The 20,530-nt window shown below is 36.6% G+C and overlaps 2 protein-coding genes, 1 long non-coding RNA gene and 2 other non-coding genes across 6 annotated transcripts in view; 3 read left to right on the forward strand and 2 right to left on the reverse strand.

The window, feature by feature from the left end:
• ACC (acetyl-CoA carboxylase) overlaps nt 1–13,177 on the forward strand; it is a 109,051-nt gene extending 95,874 nt beyond the window's left edge. For both annotated transcript variants that reach the window (XM_073092384.1, XM_073092385.1), the window contains 9 exons: nt 561–675; nt 1,528–1,705; nt 2,365–2,480; nt 3,610–3,702; nt 4,231–4,325; nt 4,708–4,773; nt 5,169–5,375; nt 6,810–6,950; nt 12,764–13,177. In XM_073092384.1, coding sequence (XP_072948485.1) covers nt 561–675; nt 1,528–1,705; nt 2,365–2,480; nt 3,610–3,702; nt 4,231–4,325; nt 4,708–4,773; nt 5,169–5,375; nt 6,810–6,950; nt 12,764–12,829 — 1,077 coding nt within the window. In that variant the 3' untranslated portion in view covers nt 12,830–13,177. The remainder of the gene's footprint in view (nt 1–560; nt 676–1,527; nt 1,706–2,364; nt 2,481–3,609; nt 3,703–4,230; nt 4,326–4,707; nt 4,774–5,168; nt 5,376–6,809; nt 6,951–12,763) is intronic.
• The window catches only part of LOC140756853 (uncharacterized), a 194,748-nt gene that overhangs the window by 144,020 nt on the left and 30,198 nt on the right, over nt 1–20,530 (reverse strand). The window lies entirely within an intron of this gene.
• TRNAE-CUC (transfer RNA glutamic acid (anticodon CUC)) lies at nt 3,268–3,339 on the forward strand. Its single transcript has one exon. It is a non-coding gene; the product is annotated as a tRNA-Glu (tRNA).
• On the forward strand, nt 11,816–11,887 carry TRNAE-CUC (transfer RNA glutamic acid (anticodon CUC)). The gene has a single exon. It is a non-coding gene; the product is annotated as a tRNA-Glu (tRNA).
• Nucleotides 16,755–20,530, reverse strand: part of LOC140756930 (lysosomal alpha-mannosidase) — a 29,907-nt gene continuing 26,131 nt past the window's right edge. Inside the window, exons 26-29 of the mRNA XM_073092470.1 lie at nt 19,943–20,500; nt 19,201–19,548; nt 18,660–18,795; nt 16,755–17,406 (exon numbers count right to left, since the gene is read on the reverse strand). Coding sequence (XP_072948571.1) covers nt 17,268–17,406; nt 18,660–18,795; nt 19,201–19,548; nt 19,943–20,500 — 1,181 coding nt within the window. The 3' untranslated portion in view covers nt 16,755–17,267. The remainder of the gene's footprint in view (nt 17,407–18,659; nt 18,796–19,200; nt 19,549–19,942; nt 20,501–20,530) is intronic.

The raw sequence follows: 20,530 nt of genomic DNA on the forward strand, positions 1-20,530 counted from the left end.
GACCCGAGAAAATTATTATACAGCATTTGTTTGCATTTCATAAGAACGAATGTGTTCCATATCATTCACTCCCTCTCCTAACTAAGTTTCGTTAATTTTATCGTAGGCCGAGTGTAAGCTCGAAAGTTATCTTAATTTTTAATCTAAATCTTAATTTTTGAGAATTACACATGAAGCAATCATCTTAGATTTCTCATCCTAGATAGGCTTCAGGTAGAACCTGCTCTATATGGAGGTGGTTACAGATGCCCATACGGCAGTGTTACCATCAGGTGGACTGCATGCTCGCTTGCTAATGTTACAAAAATAAAAGAAACGCTAGCGGTACCGCGCGCGTTTTTTTTTCATTTCACAGAATTTACTGCATATCGATTATCTTTAAAAATAAAGAAAAACAGTAAAAAGCTATTATCGATAACATTGTTTACTACCTCAAAAATTGCCCGATGAGGTATTCAAATGATTTTTGAAAATTCTTCCCTTGAAGAAGTTAAATAGGGGATAAAAATCTTGTATTAAATATTCAGTAATATAATAAATTTGTGTGTTATTGTCTTCAGGTGTGGTTCCCAGACTCAGCGTACAAGACGGCGCAAGCGATTAATGATTTCTCCCGCGAGGGGCTACCCATCATGATCTTCGCTAACTGGCGTGGCTTCAGCGGTGGACAGAAAGGTACGTTCCATACGTACGAGACATACGTTCCCGAGGAATTCCAGCTTAGTCCTCAGGGGTAGCGATGTGTCTGTGGAAGATCTCGGGTAGTACTCTAATACTATTTGAGGTTCATTACAGATGTCCTAAGGGCAGTGGCCATTTACTGTCAGGTGTTATGAATGATCCCATGTTTACTTACCGCTTAAAACACTGATCTGTTATCCCGTATGTAGTAAAATTTTCCAAAATAATGAATTTTTATTATTAACATTTTTTTTAAAAAGCATTTAGCAACGTATTCTTTTTATTCTTCTCAGAAATTTAATACGCATATCGTGGGGCTGTATATAAAAATAATTGTTTCACCCTCTTGGGGTGTCTGTCATATAGGATTTTTTGATTTAGAATGACTTTACTAATAATGCTAAATGTTAAAATCTACAACAAATGTGTATGCAAAATTTTAGCTCACGTCCGTTATCAATATTTAATCTATCCAAAGCCACAGTTGGTCCTGACGAAATTTTTTTTTCGCAGTACGAGTCTGATGACTTTCTAGTTCTGTGTATCTATCAATATATTAGAGTTCGCGCCAAACTGCTAGTCCGCTCCGAATATAGAAACGAGCCGCGTCGCAACAGCAAATTGTAAATATCAGCGGGACTGCGACACATAGCGCAGTTAGTGTGCCCTTACTGTTGCTACGGAGTATATGCTTGTGGTTGTGTTCGACCGCATTAACTCACTGCCTACACCTGCGCACAACTTCAGAGTGGACTTGAAGTTTGGTGTGGACTATACGCTACTACTCGTCCGCGAGCCTGATGGCCTGATGATATGGTTACGACAGATGATATCTTCACATTACAGATATGTACGAGCAAATTCTGAAGTTCGGAGCGGAGATAGTCCGGGCGCTCCGCGGTGCCACAGCTCCAGTGTTGGTGTACGTGCCACCGGGGGCGGAGCTCCGAGGTGGTGCTTGGGCCGTGGTGGATCCCAGTGTCAATAGTCTCAGGATGGAGATGTACGCGGACCCTGAGGCCAGGTGGGTGCTGGGTGGTGGGGGAAATAGCGTTGAAATAGCGTGCTAGAAATAGCGTGTTGAATATAGCGTGCTGAAATAGCGTGAAAATAGCGTGGTAAAATAGCGTTATGATAATAGTGTGTTGAATATAGCGTGATGAAAATAGTGTGATGAAAATAGCGTGGTGAAATAGCGTGCTGAAAATAGCATGCTATATAATAGTATCGGTTAGCGTTATGTGCTGGAAGTGTACTTTAGTTTAGTTCAGGATAGTGTGTTATTTTTAAAATAGCGTGCTATAGCTATGGCGTTTGACTGTTGGAGATTTTGCTATCCTCTATTGCCCATGAGCAAAAATCAATCTGAACCTATTTTTGACTACCAACATTTGAAATTAAACAAAATATGCCCACTAAAGTTTGAATTTCAATGAAAAATTTTAATTTTGGTTAGCATAAGCTAGTTTGGGTCGTTTATTATTAATGGGCATAAAATATGAAGAGAAAAGATCAATAATTTTCACTTCACTACGAGCAATTGTTTTATTGTAGAAAAACCAGCGTGTAATTGTAATTTAAATTAAATGTAATTTTATTTTAATAAATTCCATTAATAAATAGGATAGTCGTATTCGTTTAGTATGTTATTCTATTACTAAATAAAAACCTATTTATTTCCAGGGGCGGTGTCTTAGAAGCCGAGGGCATAGTGGAGGTGAAGTTCAAGCAGCGGGACATACTGAAGACGATGCACAGGATGGACCCCGAGCTGCTGCGACTGAGTGCTAGAATAAACGGTGAGTGGACTTAAATGTAGAAAAGATACTAAAAAACTATTGGATAGTCTTGTACACTTTTGAAGGTGGTAGAACCCTTTGTGGTTCGACTCCGGTGGCACCACCGCCACACCTATTTCTACCTAATAACAGCAGTGTTAGGCGCTGCTGTGTTCTGGTTTGAAGGGTGTGGTAAGGGAGACAGACTTTTCCGAGGCGTTCCAGCTTAGTCCTCAGGGGTAGCGGCGCAACTGTGGCCGACCTCAGGTAGGAATATCTAATCCTTTCTGGAGTTGATTACAGAAGTCCATGGGCGGCAGTAGCCACTTACCATCAGGTGGACTGCATGCTCGTCTGCTACTCTTTTTTTATAAAAAAAACACGCTTTATATTAGCTTCACTTGTATGTTTGTCAGTGAGTAGCTCCGTTTTTCAGTAGAAAGAGATCAACATACATCCTTATCTTACCCTGCATGTATGAAATAATGAAATAGAATACTTTTCTACTTTTTAGTCGATTTTATCATAAAAGCGTGGTTTTTAGTTTTTTGAACTATATTTATAATTTATTTATATAGTAACTCTAAAGTCTTACACAATTTATTTATTTTTACTACCTTAATAATAAATAAATCATGTTATAAATAAGGTTGCATTTTACTAATTATTTATTGTAATTTTGCGATACGACAAATTGTAAATTAAAAAAAATAAATCCAATAAAAAAAAAATGAAAATTATATTATCTTAAGCATTCATTTTTATTTTATTTTACTACTAAATGTAAAATTTGGCTTGTATGTCATCATCCGATATGGTCTAGTGGCTAGGATACCTGGCTCTCACCCAGGAGGCTCGGGTTCGATTCCCGGTATCGGAATAGTCACTTTCTCTTTTTTTAAATCATATTACAATTTATTTTTAGTTTATATTACGAATTTTATTTATATTTATTTTTGTCTAATAAATAAAATACATTTTTTTTTAATTTTTTACTAACATACATTTTTTTGTCAATGTTACCATGTGAACATTTTATTTTACAATTTTTAGTTCCATATGAAAATATTTGAAAGTATTTTTTCCACCAAAATCTATAAAAAATCAGACAATTATTATTATCTTTTAATATTGAATAATATTGTTTCAGAATTGAAGGACCAAATCAAGGAAATATCAAAGAATTTAGACCGAAGAGGCTCTATAGATGATGCTATTATTAAAACCGAGACTGGAAGGCAAGGTAAGAACACTAGAAAATAATAAAGATGGTAGAAACCTCTGTGGTTCGACTCCGGCACCACCGTCACACCTATTTATGTTATAACAGCAGTGTAGCGTTGAAGTGTTCTGATTTGAAGTGTGGTAAGGGAGATATACTTTTACGAGGTGTTGCAGCTTTGTCCTCGGGTAGCAGCATATCTGTGACCGATGAAAGATAGCAATGTAATCGAATCTGGGGTTGATTATAGATGTCCATGGGCGGCAGTAGCCACTTACCATCAGGTGGTCTGCATGCTCGTCTGCCACTCCTATATTATAAACTAGCTGACCCGGCAAACGTTGTAACTTTTGTATTTCATATAAAATATAGCCTATGTTACTCGTGGATAATGTAGCTTTCGAATGGTGAAAGAATTTTTAAAATCGGTCCAGTAGTTTTTGAGCCTATTCATTACAACCAAACAAACAAAGTTTTCCTCTTTATAATATTATTGTAGAAAAGGTTTGCTACATTTTAACATATTATTATGATGTGTTTATTTTTCAGCTGAAAGCAAGATAAGGGAACTGGAAACCGAACTATTGGCTGCTGAGAAAACTGTCAAAAATAGAGAAAAGGAACTGTCACCTATTTACCACGAGGTGAGGGATCATCAGATTTTAAAATTATTTTTATAGCCTATCTGGTATGTATATTAAAATAATGTTGGAGTATATTTCTGTCAAATGTTTTTTTGTATTTAATAATATAAATATTACGGAATTTTGCGATGGTTATTTTGGATGTTTATAAATTTTAATCCTTCATATAATTATAATAAAATTTTCTTTTTTTTAACTTTTTCTTCCTTTTTTCAATTCACGACTTAAAAATATATATATTTGATTTTACAAATAGATTTTTTTAATGTGTGATGTAACAACTGGCATGTGACGTCACATAAAGTTGACGTCACAATGTGTGACGAACATGGGATGTTGTATGTGGAACACATATTTATGTTGTTCTGTTGTATGTTTGTAGATCGCCGTGCAATTCGCGGAGTTACACGACACGGCCGAGAGGATGTTAGAAAAAGGCTGTATATTCGTAAGTTTCATATTTTATAAAATTTTGATTAAATCAATATAAAATAGTTCTCAATATGTAGAGATGATTGATAAAATTGTAACTGAGTTTGCTCTTAGAAATTAATGAGTAAGAAATTGTTTTTAAGAAACCTGAATAAGATTTTTTGTTTTGAAAAAAAAAATCATAAAAAATTATTTGATATATTTTCTGGGATATTTATTTTTCTTTATTATATTTTCTCCATGTTTTGAGTTGATAGAAATTTCATCATGATGTTTTTTTTTAAATAGCTAATATGAAGATTTTTGGGAGAATGACATTGTGTGACTGGATTTAATTCACTACCGTTTCCGTTATCCACACGATGTGCTTTCAATATAGCAAATATGACAAGATTGTTTATCTATCTCCAGGACATAATCCCGTGGCGTTCCTCCCGTCGCCTACTCCACTGGCGCCTGAAGCGGCTACTGCTGCAGCAGGAGCAGGAGCGGAGGGTGCAGCGGGCGTCGGCTCCGGGGGGTAGCGCGGGGGGTGGGGGGAGCACGGGGACCTTGGGACCCCGTGCTGCTGCAGCTACGTTGCGGCGCTGGTTCACCGAGGACCGGGGGGAGACGCAGGTGAGGGGGACATCCTAGGGCCATAACCCATAGCTACGAGGGAACGAGGGGATTTGGTACCTATCGGGGTGAAAGGAGGAGAGATGGTGTCACTGCGTAGCTCAGGTAGGTGGGATATATGAGGGGGGGCACTCGCTAAGGTATAGATAGGTATGGGGGAGAGTGAGAAGGATTAGGCCATGGTCCACCGCGCTACGACGGATCGAGGGGAGACGGTACCTACTGGGGGAAATACAGATGACAGGGGGGACTGTGTCATTACGTAGCTGGGGTAAGTAGAGAGGGTGAGAGGGGGGGAGGGTTGACGTGTTGAAGACAGAGGTGCAGGTAATGGGATAGGGTAGATGTGGTCCCTCAGGAAGGAAGGCGGTATGTCTGGTCGCATACCGTCGTGCACAGACGGTGTGGCGAGCGTCACGCTCACCGGGGCGGAGCAACTCGCCAAGAGGACTCCGGTCGCGTTCCTTTGGAGATGTCGGAGTCCTCTACGCAGCGCTGAGGACGGCCACCGGGGGGGTTTTAGTGAGTACAACACCAACTTTTGGAGGTTTCCCCCTCGTAAACAAAAAAAAAAAGGATAGATGTGGTAGTTCTGATTAAGAATCTTACCGCACTATTTGAGGCATAAAAAAGAGGGGATGAGGAGGGTAAAAGAGACGAGGTAAGGTAGATTGTTCATGATTGTTGTGTGATAATTATTGAGTTACAATAATATTTACTATCGAAGAGAAATAGGTTGACACATTTTTATCATATCGTACGTATTTCTAATTCGTCACCGTTCCCCACAGTGCCAACAGCGGGAGCACGGGTCCCGGGTTCGATCCTCGGCGACACAGATTTCTAAACGAATGAATTTAGATTTCCGTTTCTGGGCCTGGGTGTTTGTGTATTTGTTTATGTGTGTCCATAGCGCCCACGATCCAGGGAATCCTAGTGGGGCTGTGAGTGTAGAAAGCGTTTATTATTCCAAACTGATGGAAATAGATTGATATACTCTTATCGCTAGTACCGTACATATATGTATACTAGTGGTGCCCGCGGCTTCGCCCGCATTTTAAAGAAATAATATGACATACATAAAACGGAAAATTGGTACCTGCATTGGAATGACAGTGGTGCCATCTGTCGAAAATTGGTCTTACCAACTCCCAAACCCTTTGCTAAAGATCATCACTTGATCAAATGCATAGTTTCCGATTCTATACGAATTCTAATTACGAATTCGAATTGAAAATTAATTAAAAAAACCTTTTCCCACGGACTAAATAGTGAAACTAAAACATTCTCAAGTCCCCTTAAACACACAACAAATTTCATCAAAATCAGTCCAGTCGTTTAGGAGGAGTTCAGTGACATACACACGCACACAAGAAATATATATATATATATATATATATATAAAGATTACTAATTCGTGACCGTTGTCCACAGTCCCACCAGTGGGAGCACGACAACGAGGCGGTGTGCCACTGGTTCGAGAGTCAGACCCAAGATGACAATTCTGTTCTGGAGAGGAACCTGAGGGCCATCAAGAACGATTCGGTGTTGCAGGCGGTCAATAACCTCGTCATGGTGAGTTTTGAGGGGGGGGGGCTGTGTGGAAGTGGGGGAAATGTGTGGATGTGGGGGATAAGTGTGGTGGGTGGGGGAGATAAGTGGGAGTGTGGGGAGATAGGGGGAATGTGTCGGTGGGAGAGGGAGAAGTGTGTGGATGTTTTTTTTTATTTATAATATAGGAGTGGCAGACGAGCATGCAGTCCACCTGATGGTAAGTGACTACTGCCGCCCATGGACATCTGTAATCAATCCCAGATAGGATTAGATATTCCTACCTGAGCTCGGCTACAGATGTGCCGCTACCCCTTAGGACTAAGTTGGAACGCCTCGGAAAAGTATGTCTTCCTTACCACACCCTTCAAAACGGAACGCAGCAGCGCCTAACACTGCTGTTATTAGGTAGAAATAGGTGTGGCGGTGGTGCCGCCGGAGTCGAACCACAAACGGTTCTACCACCTAAAAGTGTGGGGGGGATAAGTGTGTGGTGGGTGAGGGAGAGAAGTGTGTGATTGGGGGAATAAACATGTGGTGGGGGTAATAGGATGTGTGTGATAGGGGTCGCAATACCGGACCATCTAAGCAAAACCGGTATTTTCGGTACTGACCCCAGACAAATCCCGGTATTCCGGTTTTTTCGATATTTTCGAGATTAAGATAAGTTACTAATTTTTATTAAGCATTTTACTATGTAATGTTAATTTAGTGGAATTCCGAAGGAAAATATGTCCTATTACTTAATACCAAGTTAATTACAGAAGTTTATGATTTATTAACGACGTTATGAGTTCCGAATTCATCAATAAATGAATTATATAAAAATATATGTGGAAAGCTGGAAAAAAATATCTCTGTAGTCGTGCATTCTTGACAGAGTGGTCGTGGCATGATGATGACAACTGGTCAGTCATCCACAGCTGCCTTGAACAGACGCTATTGCGATCCTTCGCCACCGCCTTCTATGCTGGCCTTGCGGCAACACTCGACGAGGGAACACTGTGTGCTAGATTTTATAAGGTCTGTTCAGCGAGTAGGCGATCTGCCGCGTGACCTCTTTCCGTCTACCTTTCACGGAACTACAACCGTACTACTGAGTTCTCGTCCCTAAATATGCGGCCGAAATATTTTAGTATTCTAATCCAGATAATCGTAGATCCAGAGAATAGTATTTCTAGGGCATCAATTTTACGGCGATCTTGCATCCGAATCGTCTACGACTCTGCAGCGTAGAGAAGGATAGGAAAAACTAGACTTTTCATAAGTCTTATATGTAACCTAACGATAAGGCAGACGGGCTACCTGATGGATAGCAGTCACCGTCGCCTATGGACATTTGCAACACCAGAGGAGTCGCCAATGCATCGCCGGCTTTGAAGGAGAGCTCTTTTTACACCCCTCTTGAAGAGCCCCATGTCATAGTCCTAAGGGAATACCTCAGGAGAAAGTTCATTCCACATTTTGCACGTACACGGCAAAAATGAACGATCAAACCGAACCGTGCAGGACCGCCACGGGTCCAGTTGAGGTCCAGGTCATCCTTCGGCGAGAGGTGCGATGAAGGAAAGGCGGCTTAGGCACCAGATCAAACAGTTCCTCAGAACACTCACCATTGTAAAGTCGGTAGAACTCGCAGAGGGAACCTATGTCCCTCCGCAGGCTTAAGGGTTCTAACCGATCAGAGATCGCTGGGTCATCGACGATTCGCACCGCGCGTTTCTGTACGGAGTCAAATGGGTTAAGCTGGTATTGTGGTACCTCTGCCCAGAGATGCGAGCAGTACTCCATGTGGGGCCTCACTTGCGCTTCATAAAGCAGAAAGAGTTGGCCCCCAGTGAAGTACTCCTTGGCTCTGTTCAGGACGCCCAGTTTCTTTGAAGGCAACTTGGCTTTAACTTCCAAATGACTCCGATACTGCACGTCACACGTGATGTCAAATCCCAGAATCCCTACACTTTTACCAATGGTGAGCGGGGTACTTTGGAACTTAGGCGCTATGACGAATGGGGCTTTTTAGCGGTAAACGCGCAGACTTGTGTTTTCATGGGGTTGAACTCAACAAGGGTAAGACGACCCCATTCCAAGACCTGCTCCAGAGAGTTCTCGATTTCAGACACAAGTCGGATTCTGCTTTCTTCCACGAATGTCCGAGAGGTGTCCGCACGGCCTGTGTACATACCATCTCCCGTGCTATGATCTGCATAGCAATGGATGCCACCGGTTAATAGCAGCAAATCATTGATATGCAGAATAAAAAGCGTGGGAGATAATACAGACCCTTGGGGCAGGCCAGCGTTGATGAGCTCCGTGTCTGAGCAGTACCCTTCAACTACGACCTTAATATGCCGCTCAGACAGAAAGCTGGCTGTCTATGTGCACAACCTCTAGGGAAGACCTTAAGATGGTAACTTCGCGAGAAGGACCCTATGCCAGAGCCGGTCAAAGGCCTTAGCGATGTCCAGGCTTACGGCCAATGCCTTCCCGTTGCTCTCCACAGGTTGTTCCCAAAGGTGAATAAGGTACACAAGAAGATCACCAGCTGATCGGCGCTTGCGACAACCATATTGGTCTGTCTTGGTGTTTTTTGATATGTTGCGGTTCCTCCAAATCTTATTAAGCCTATCGACAGCAGATCTTGTTAAAGCGAAGATCGTGTTGGCGGGTTGTTTCTTGACGCCTATTGTCATAATTGTCATTGTTATAAAATATTTTGAAAATATATCATCTTCCTCTAAATGTTTCTTTTATTGTGATACACTCAAGAAATATAGCATAAAACTATAGTTACTGCACTTCCTTGTCGACCCTTTTGTATGAAGTGTAATGAAAATAGTGTGGGCCCAGTGTCGTGGTCACTGTCCATTTTCCTAGACGCGATTACATATGGTATGCAACATGTCAACCTCGAGTTCATCCATTGATCGAAACACTTCAATAGGAATATCATCTATATTAATTGCTTTGTTGCGTTTTAATAAGTTAAATAGCAGCGCGTACTTCATCTTTGAATATACATATATGGTTCTTTTTGTATATCATTTTTGGCATATGTTGTGTATAAGGTCGACTATTAGAGAAAAGTGATATGAAGTATTTTGCCATACATTGACGATTTCCTTAATTTCGGTAACAATCACACCATCAGAATCCTCAATAGCCCATGTTCTGGAATTAAATTGATGGGTTATACATCGGATTTTTTAAGAGATATTTTATTTCAAATCGAACCTTTTCTTTAGCTCTCCGACGAAGCAATATACAATACGCCAAGTCTCACCTGACATCCAATGCCGATGTTTGTTGATTTTCATAGGTTGTGTCGATTGTAACGCTTGTTTAATATGGACTTTTGCATTGTGCCAGAGTCCATTGGAGTCAATTTATATGACTATAACTTTATTTTGTTTTATTTTACTAAAAACCGAAAATACCGAATATCCCGGTTTTTGTGAAATTAAAACCGGTATTAATAAGACGTAAATTTGGCCCGGTATCCCGGTATTTTCGAAATCTCGAATACCGGATTGCGACCCCTAGTGTGTGAAATGAGACAAGTGGGTGGCGGGGTCGATTTTATAATAATCGATTATTTATATGTTATAATCGATTTTTAAATGGGTTCAATCAATTTTTGTAATGGTCGATTATTTATGTGTTATAATCGATTTTAAAATGGTTTCAATCGATTTTTATAATGGTCGATTATTTATGTGTTATAATCGATTTTAAAATGGTATTAATCGATTTTTAGAATGGTCGATTATATTTGTGTTATAATCGATTTTTAAATTGTAATAGTCTATATATTTTTTTAAAAATTGATTGACCTAAAATTTGATAGCAATTTTAGTGACAACCTTTTTTCACCGACGATTTTACCAAGAATATTTGTGGGCGCGCCGGTAGGTCGATCTACAATGGTACTTCAATTCAACTAATTTAACCAATATTTATAAAAATATAGTTAAAATAATTAAATGAATAAGTGTTAATGCCACCACAGTAACAATAACACCCAAGCAAAATACCAAACAGTTCAGAGCACCACCGTGCCGTGCCCCCTATCGGACAACTTCTGATCCGTTGACAGTTGCGCGCCCCTTTTTAACACGCTTTTATTAGCTTGGGTTGTACGTTTGTATGTATATATGTACGTAACAGTAACGGAATCTTGGAACCCGATTTCTATCCACTTTGCACGTTCAGTTTAATTCAAAATTTTGAAGAATTATCAAAAACCGATGACAATACACGATTTTAATAATTTTGTACCATTATCCTTATCAACATTCTCAGGATTAACGATTTTGGAGGCGAGATTTTTCAAGCACCTTCAGCAAAGTTCATCGCAAGTTTACATTGCAAATAATTATTGCTTTTTAGTTTCAATAGGCGTAACTGTTATAGCGTGATTTTTAGTTTAGAAAATAATAATGTTATTTCCCTATAACTCAAATGTTCTGAAACACATCATATACACACAAGCGTGTTTTTTAGTTTTTTGAACTATAATTTTATTATAGCATGATACAGGTAGCCAATTGTTAATACGGAGCGTTCGAAATTAATATCATGTGATTTTAAAAACGAAATATTTATATATAAAATGAAGTATTCTCCCACATATTGACGACCGTTTTGTCTTTTGTGCTCACTTAAAAATCGATTATTTTTACAATAATTAAATTTTTAATAATCATTTTGTTTGAACAAAAAAATGCATTTTTTATTAATCTATTTTATTTTATTGTTTTCACATCCCTACAGAGGATCAACTACAGATAAGATTACATTCCTACCTTCAAATCAGAACACAGTAGCGATCAACATTGCTGTTATTGGGCAGAAGTTTCTAATAATCATAAAATTCGTCACTTATGTTAACATCCGATATGGTCTAGTGGCTAGGATACCTGGCTCTCACCCAGGAGGCTCGGGTTCGATTCCCGGTATCGGAATTTACAAATTCTCTGCACATCTTTTTTTATCATTTTGTTTTTATAAAATAACTTTTTTTGTTTATAATAATTGTGTTATTTCATCGATTTATATATTTTTCCGTAAGAATTTGGAAATTTTGCTTTTATATATTTTTCGTTTTCTCTTTTATATGATTTGATATTAATCACAATTAATTGAAGGAGAATTTGGTAGATTTTTTTATTATTTTTTTTATGTGTTTATATGTTATTATATACAGAAATGTTTTTCTTTGTCATCTTAATAAAAAAAATCATAATTGTTGGGTACAATATATTTTTGGAAATTTAACAGTTGTAAGACAGAGTTCAAAAACATAAATATTAAAAAACAAAAAAAAAAAAAACATAGATTGCTTAAAAATACAGATTATGTCACTACCACAATATAATTGGCATGATGATAGTATTAAAAAATCAAAGAATAAATGATTTAAGAAAACAATATATATTGAAAGGATTCTCAAAAATGACTGTTTAAAAAAAAAAGCTAAGATTTTTTTATATTTTCAATTAAATAAAAGTATAGAATACTGCAGTCGAACATCTTGTTTGAAACGCTAACGGGGCGCGAATGAAGTCATTTTTGGGTATGTCACTGAATTGCTTGAAATTTTGTATGGGATATTCTAACGTGACGTCACCAACGGACGCCATGACACTCGCTTGTAAAACATTACCCTCTTATTATGCTCGAAAAACATTCCACTCCACAGCCAGATAAATGTCAGAGGTACTTGGGATTTGAACCTGGGCCCCCAAGGTACACAGGCCAAATTTTAAACCACTATTATTAATTTAGCTAACACAGATTGTTAAAATATTTATTTTATTAAAAGATAATATTTTTTCCAGGAACTAACACCTTCCCAACGCGCAGAGTTCATCAGAAATCTTTCAGCTTTGGAAATGGAACAGTAGCGTCGAAAAGTATGTTAGAAAAGCTAAAAGTGGACTTGGGAACACTCGAAACGTCCGAATGATAAGTGCTACAATCGGAAAAAGTACTACAATTATATATGCACTAATAATGTACCAAATGTGTATATACCGTTTCGTAAAATAAATAAAAATATGTAAAGTTACTGTAATAGTAAAAAATGGGGAATATAATTTAAATATATTCTATTTTTTAATTTAATTGTTTAAAATAAGTACATGACATAAACATATATATTCAGGGCCGGATTTTAGAGAGGGGATACTGTCTCGGTGTCTCTACAAGAAAGGGGCCCCTACAACAAAAAATATCCAAATCACTTTTAACTTGTTTTTTTTGATTTGATTTGATTTGATTTGATTTGATTTGATTTGATTTGAAAAAAAAACCGGCATTTTATTTATTCGCATTATACCTACTATATTTGCAAAAAATGTAGTAAATTCATATTGAAATAATTTTATTTGCTAGCACATTTTTAAACTTGACAGAAAAGAATAATTGTTCCTTTTATTGGGAACGTAGGGGCCCCGTGTTTTAGTACTAGTAGTACTACCACTAGTAGTAGTAGTAGGAGGCCCTACAAATCCGGCCCTTTAATAATGTTTATGACGTAATATCTTATTATTTATACAGTGGTCTCATTCCCTCAAAATTTCGTTTTTTGAAAAACACATTTTTATGTTTTTATTTTTTTTTTAATTTTAAAAGATCCATTGTTATTTTTTCACAAACAAGATTATTATTTATTTTTTAAAGTTGAAAGCTCTCGTCTCTGTTATATTTATATAGTATAATTGTTATTTCAAACTATCTATTTTAATGCAGTTGCATTGAAATTGGCAGTGCATTTTTTCTATAAGGATTTTGGAAAAACGGGCGTTTATTTTTAAAATAATTACTTTTTAATATATTTTTACAAATTATTACGAAAAAAATACTACTACTCACTAAAATAATTATAAAGAAATAACAATATTGATTAATTGATCAAATATTGATTAAAACACTTTACAATATCAATATGTATATTGGTTATACGTTATACAAACATCATCATCATCATCAACATCAATATGAATAAATAAACAATATGATTAATATTGAAAGTAAAATACTAAGCACATTTTTTTACACTTAGTGATACTTAAAATCTAGAGGATGTTCTAAAATACAATACAAAATTATAGTGAAATCTCGAAAATATTTTTTACAATATCATTTAGTTAATTTAGTTATATACAGCATGTATAAAAATTATTAATATTTAAAATAAAGTATACAAACATTATTTAGTTGCACGCGTTTTAAAATGGGTTAAAAGTATACATTATATTTAAAATTAGTGTTGATTTTTTATACAGGTTGTGAAAAATAAAAAGTGAACTGATTATTTCTATGCATTTATAATACTTTAATAATACTACTTTTTTTATTTTCATTTATTTTATCAATTGACGTGAAAAATATGTCATGAAATCAAAACACAAAATTGTTATTTTGAAAAATAAAGTTTTATTTAGTTTATTATAGATACGTAATTTTAATGACTTGTCCAGCTGTGGGACATACATAAACTAACGAGTGGATTTTTATTATTTTTTGTGCGTTTTTTCACACCCTGTATAATCTAATATGCCACACAATTTTGAACCTTATGTGCCTTATATTGCGGTATGCTTTCTGTACAAACACACACACACTATGTATATATTTATATATAATAACAACAACATATATATAAAATACATACATGAATTACGTATTATGTATACTATGTATAATACATAAGTTAGGAGCTTCATACAAAATTGTAATGTATTTAGTCACATAGCGTTGATATAATGGTTAATCAGTTATAAAGATTTGATTTAAATGTTTATAATATATTGTATGGGAGTTACCTAGTGAAGTACTTTGTAAGTCTAATTTTGAAAGTGGTAGAATCCTCTGTGGCTCGACTCCGGCCTATTTCTGTTATAACAGCAGTGTTAAGCGCTGCTGTGTTCTGGATTGAAGGGTGTGGTAAGGGAGACATACATATCGTCAGGTGTAGCGGCGCATTTGTGGCCGACCTCAGGTAGGAATATCTAATCCTATCTGGGGTTGATTACAGATGTCCATGGGCGGCAGTAGCCACTTACCATCAGTTGGACTGCATGCTCGTCTGCTACTCTTAAATTATAAAAAAAAAACTCAGCGCCGGATTTGTGGCCGATCTCAGGTAGGACTTATCCTATCAGAGATTGATTACAGATGTCCATAAGGTTGACTTACCATCAGTTCAACGTCCTAACATTTCTTAATAATATTCCAATTTTATTCGTTGAATTATTGTAAATCTGTATGCTTTGTGATATAAAATAGTATGAATATTAGTTACATAGAGGGGGATTAATTTTAGTAAATGTATATTTGAATTTGGAATGTATTATTTGTAAAACGAATGCTTCGAAATATGATATGAGTCCAAAACTTAGACTAAGTAACGAAATAGACTGACAAAATTGGAGAGATTGGTTATAAATAACGGATAATAAAAGCAATAATAGCCTAGTGGTTAAGAAACTTGACCTCTTGATCGAGGGGTCCTAGGTTCAAATTCCAGGATAATAGTTGTGTATTAGAAATTAATTATCACTTGCTTAAACGGTGAAGGAAAACATCGTGAGGAAACTTGAGAATACTTGCATACTTGAGAAATATAAAAAAAACAAAGGTATGTGAAGTCTACCAATACGCACTTGTCCAGCGCGGTGGACTATGGCCTAATCCTTCTCATTCTGAGAGGAGACCCGTGCCCAGCAGTGGGACAGTAATGGGTTGATGATAGTAATAATGAGACAAGTAATATTTGTCAATGCTTGTTTTGTTATACATATGTTTGTGTAAATAACATAATTACGTGTCTATTTCTTTACTTCGTCTATGTTTTGAGGTATAGTCCGCGCCAACCTGCTAGTCCGCTTTGAAGTTGTGCGAGCAGGTGTAGTCATACAATTTGCTATGGCGACGCGATTCATTTCTATGTTCAGAGCGGACTAGCAGTTTTACGCGGAATATAATGATCTAATGAAAGGAGTTTCATGGGATATATTTTGTCGAGTGTAATATAAATATTTTTGAGTTAATAATGTAATATAGGGTAGGTATTTCTTGGGGTAATATAGTAAAAATGCGGGTAGAAACGCGCGCAGAGGGTAGTTAGTCATTACTATTATTTTCTATTTATTTTTTTGAAAATACCATAAGGGTTGCAAAGGGTGGTTGCAGACATTCTCTACTAAACAACCCTGGGTGATGGGAGGGGGTGAAATATAAAATAAATAAATAAACAAATAAACAAAAAATTGTATAATTTAAATAAATATCAATTTATTTTGTATAATTTTGTTACGCGAATTACATTTTCTCATTTTATACTCATGGGCTGTTTTTGTCTCTTACTGTCTCGATAAGAGAGAGCGAGAGAGCAATAATCGTGTATAGGTTAGTAGAATGGGATATATATAATTTTGGTTATTAAATTATTTAATTTACTGCCATAGGGAACAAATTAATGCTCTTTTTAGGGTTCCTTGCCCAAAGGGTGAACGGAACCCTGTAATTTATTTGTGTTACTAATATAAGGAGGTATGTTAGCCTGTATATTTTGAATAGACGCTAAAACATTATAAACTTTTATACTTATACATTGTCTTTTATTTTGTGTTACCCTACCCTTAATAAATCCAGTGATATACCCGTTATTAATAATTAATCTATCCACTGTTTTGTATAACAAAGATCGACATTAGATTATTTCTTGTAAAATCACCTATTTCTTGGAGGAATTTGTAAATTTATCTGTCTTCTGGAAATTGTAACATTACCTATTACTTTTAGAAACTGACCATTTCTTAAATTTCGATATTCGATAGGCAAAATCTGGAAAGATTGAGTATTAATAACGAGTGTTAAAGGACAGGTCAGTAAAATATAATACTTATGGCCAGATATGTCGTTAACCACTGTCTCACTGCTGGGCACGAACAGAGAGATTAGGCCAAACTCCACCGCGCTGGCCAAGTGTGTTATTCGAGACTTAACATACCTTCAAGATCTTTATTTTTTGAAGAGCTCTCGATTATGTAAGTTACCTCACAATGTTTTACTTTAGTCATCAAATCATAAAATATGTCAATTCGGCGCTCTTAACTCTGTTTAGTCCTGTTAAGTTCATAGCTAGACATTTGTAACATATTCGTCATATAAGGTGGGTCTCCTTACCTTCCACACCCTATACTCTAATTCCTTAGGGGTGACCGTTTAGCCCTGTTTTTTCTATTTAAATAATAATTATAAAACAAAATACATGACAAAAATGACACATCAATATTACACATAAAAATTACGTAATAAAATTAAATGTGTGTTACATTACAAAGTATAAGACTTCTTATCCTCGAACCATATAACAAAGGTACGTATTTGTGTCGGTCGCAGCGTCACGACATAGTCCAGGGTGTCGGGCCCTGTCTCCGAGCTGTCTGCATGGTAGTCCTCTTTGTCAGTTGCCCTGAAAATAATATAATTGTAGTATCTGCTGGTTTCTGCTGAAATAATAACAAATGAGTGTGTGATAAATTCTTATCTCATTTATTAAAAAATGATTCATATAGAATACTTTTTGAAACTTGACTTGAAGTGGAAGTCATACCCTCCGGGACTCTCATATGCTAAGGCAGTGTTAGCATAAGGGCGGTGGGCATGGATTTTCGGGTCTCGAGGATCCCCTCTTTGCCCGGGCCGATCCTCGGTTGGTGAATACCCCCGGATTCTTGATATTTATTCATAATAATTTAAAACATTATTATATAATTAAAAAAATATATATCATCCCACTGTTGAGTGGGTGATTCGGTACTTATGCGTCGTTACCGAGCGGACGGTCGGCCTCCTGATGGTCGGAGGTCGCCAGGCCAGGGAGTTCCCGTGGGAGCGGGCGCCCCCCAGCTGGTCGATCGTGTAGGGGCGGGTACCCCTTTAGATGGGAGTATGATCTGGACTCCGGTAACTTTTGAAAGTCAACAATCTACTACCGCTTCGGAATGTGTTTCGCTATGGAGAAGAAGCGGCGCAAGAAACTCTATTCGTGTGCAAATTTGCATCATTTAAAAAGGAAATATTATATACAATTTTACATAGCGGTTCATATTATTAATTATTTATTGATGGTAGAGCTGGAGTTGTCATTGTCGTTGTTCAGAATTCAGATGTCTGTCGCCTATGGTCAATATAAGATTTGTAATAATACTCAAATAGAAATAGAGATCTTCTACGGATGCGCCACTACCCTTAAGAACTAATTAGGAATGCCTCACTTAACGAACTTGAAGGTGGTAGAACCCTTTGTGGTTCGACTCTGGCGGCATTTCCGCCACACCTATTTCTGCCTAACAACAGCAGTGTTAAGCGCCGCTGTGTAATGGTTCGTAGGGTGTGGTAAGGGAGACGTTTCCGATGCGTTCCAGCTTAGTCCTCAGGGGTAGCGTTTCTATGGCAAACTTCTGGTAGGAATCTAATCCTATCTGGGGTGGATTACAGATGTCCATACGCGGCAATAGTCACTTACCATCAGGTGGTCATCATGCTTAATTGCTACTACTAATAAAAATAACATTTAAGGGGCATAACACACGAGCGACAAGTGTCGCCGACCGACCACGATCGCTGACGACAGGCGACCATCGGTAATGTTCATGTGCATAACTGTCTGTAGCTCATTTTATACTTCTCTTACAGTACGAGATATGATTAGAAAAATGTTACCTTTTCTTTCGTCTGCTATCAGTATAATCTTCTCTGTCATAACTCTCCATCTCTCCTCCTTCATTGGATCCCGTTTCGTACTCTTGAGAAATATACGTTGTTTCTTCTGTACGTTTCTTTGGTCTTGTATCTACACCTGAAAATTTAATTATAGGTTTTTTGACTTATAATTTCTGTACCTCGAAGTATGTTAAGCACTCAGTCAGTTGGATCAACTCCGGCGGCACCACCATCATACCTATTGCCTAATAACAGCAGTTAAGCGCTGCTGTGTTCTGGTTTGAAGGGTGTGGTAAGGGAGACATACTTATCCGAGGCGTTCCAACTTAGTCCTTAGGGGTAACGCATCTGTGGCCGACCTCAGGTTGGAATCTAATCGTATCTGGGGTTGATTACAGATGTCCATGGACGGCAGTATCCACTTACCACCGGCGTCTGCTACTGCTGTTTTATAAAAAAGAAATAATTTCTTTTTATTTCGGATCTCCATTTGAAATTGATTAAATTCGATTAATTTGCTAAACATAATGCTTATATTTACCTCGTCTATAAGAATACGATTCACCATCATCTCCCCTCTCTTTAACTCTCCTACTGTCTCTTTCTTCTCTTCTGTCATAGTTGTAACTTCTGTTCGTAATAAAGAAGGGTATATCAATATTCTGCGCTCTGCCACGTCTTCTATTCTTAGTCCTTCTATCACGTTCGCAGGACGCTGTACCGTCATTCTTCTTAAACCTTCTGTTCTTTGCTTTTCTTGGAAGTTCTGTGGTTTCTTCTGAATGTCTTATATGCGGCTTGAAAGCGCTTTTCCGTGGTCGCACTTTGTAATACATTTCATATATAGATTTAGTTATGCCTTCATCGTCCAAATCTGCTTCGTTTTCTACTGAAATTTAACGATATCAGTTTAATGAAGAATATAAGTTTTTTTAGTCTTATAAGTTATTTATTTTTTTAGTTATTTTTTATTATGATTCAATTATGTGATTAAAAATTGCGGCATTTATATTTGCGGTCATTTTCCGTATCGTATTATTATATTTAGTTTTTTTTGTCATAACTTTCAAAGTAATTTACGTAATATTGAAAATTTCTACAGAATTTTCATAAAAAGAAAAAATGTTTTTTTACTATTTTTAGGAGACTTTTCAAATATTCAATTTGTAAATACTTTCCATGAATTTAAGTAGTTCTTTCTATTTTTTGCAATGTCTTTGTAATTTTTATCATACTCAATATTGTAGAAATCATTTCATTTTTATTACGATATTGTAACTTACCCATATGATCATCATAATATCCTCTGCGTCTCTCATCTTGCAATCTTCTGTTAGATACGCTATGTTCAGCTTCGATCTCTGAACTATCTTTTCTGAAATCCTTTAAGAATTTCGCTTTCCTTATTTTATCACTAGACATACTTTTATTTTTCTTAGACTCTGTTCTAGGATATGTTACATAGATTTTAGATTCAGTACTGCTATCAGTATTAGATGTATTATTAACATTACTTGTAGTATTATTATGACTGTTATTAAGATTAATTTCTTTATTAGACACATTTAAATCATTATTATTAATTTCAGTTACATTTTCAGTAATTCCTTGGTTAACAACAGTTTCGTTAAAAACAATTGTTGTCCAATCATTTTCATTTTCAGTTTTGAGATTTTCAGAACCATTTATAATATTTTCAGTTATATTTATAGATCGTTTGTTTCTGCTTTCGAAAGTTTCGTATCGTGTTGGTGGTCTCATTTTGTGTTTTCCCTTTTCGTAATTTCTTCTCCTTGTAATCGTTGTTTTGATCGCTTCAGTTTCTTCATCGGAATAATGCACTGAAAATTATAATATTATAATCTCAGAGA

The sequence above is a fragment of the Epargyreus clarus genome, unplaced genomic scaffold (genome assembly GCF_041222505.1).
Source record: "Epargyreus clarus isolate Ecla_fem2 unplaced genomic scaffold, WU_Ecla_fem_2.2 ptg000036l, whole genome shotgun sequence".
Lineage (NCBI taxonomy): Eukaryota > Metazoa > Arthropoda > Insecta > Lepidoptera > Hesperiidae > Epargyreus > Epargyreus clarus.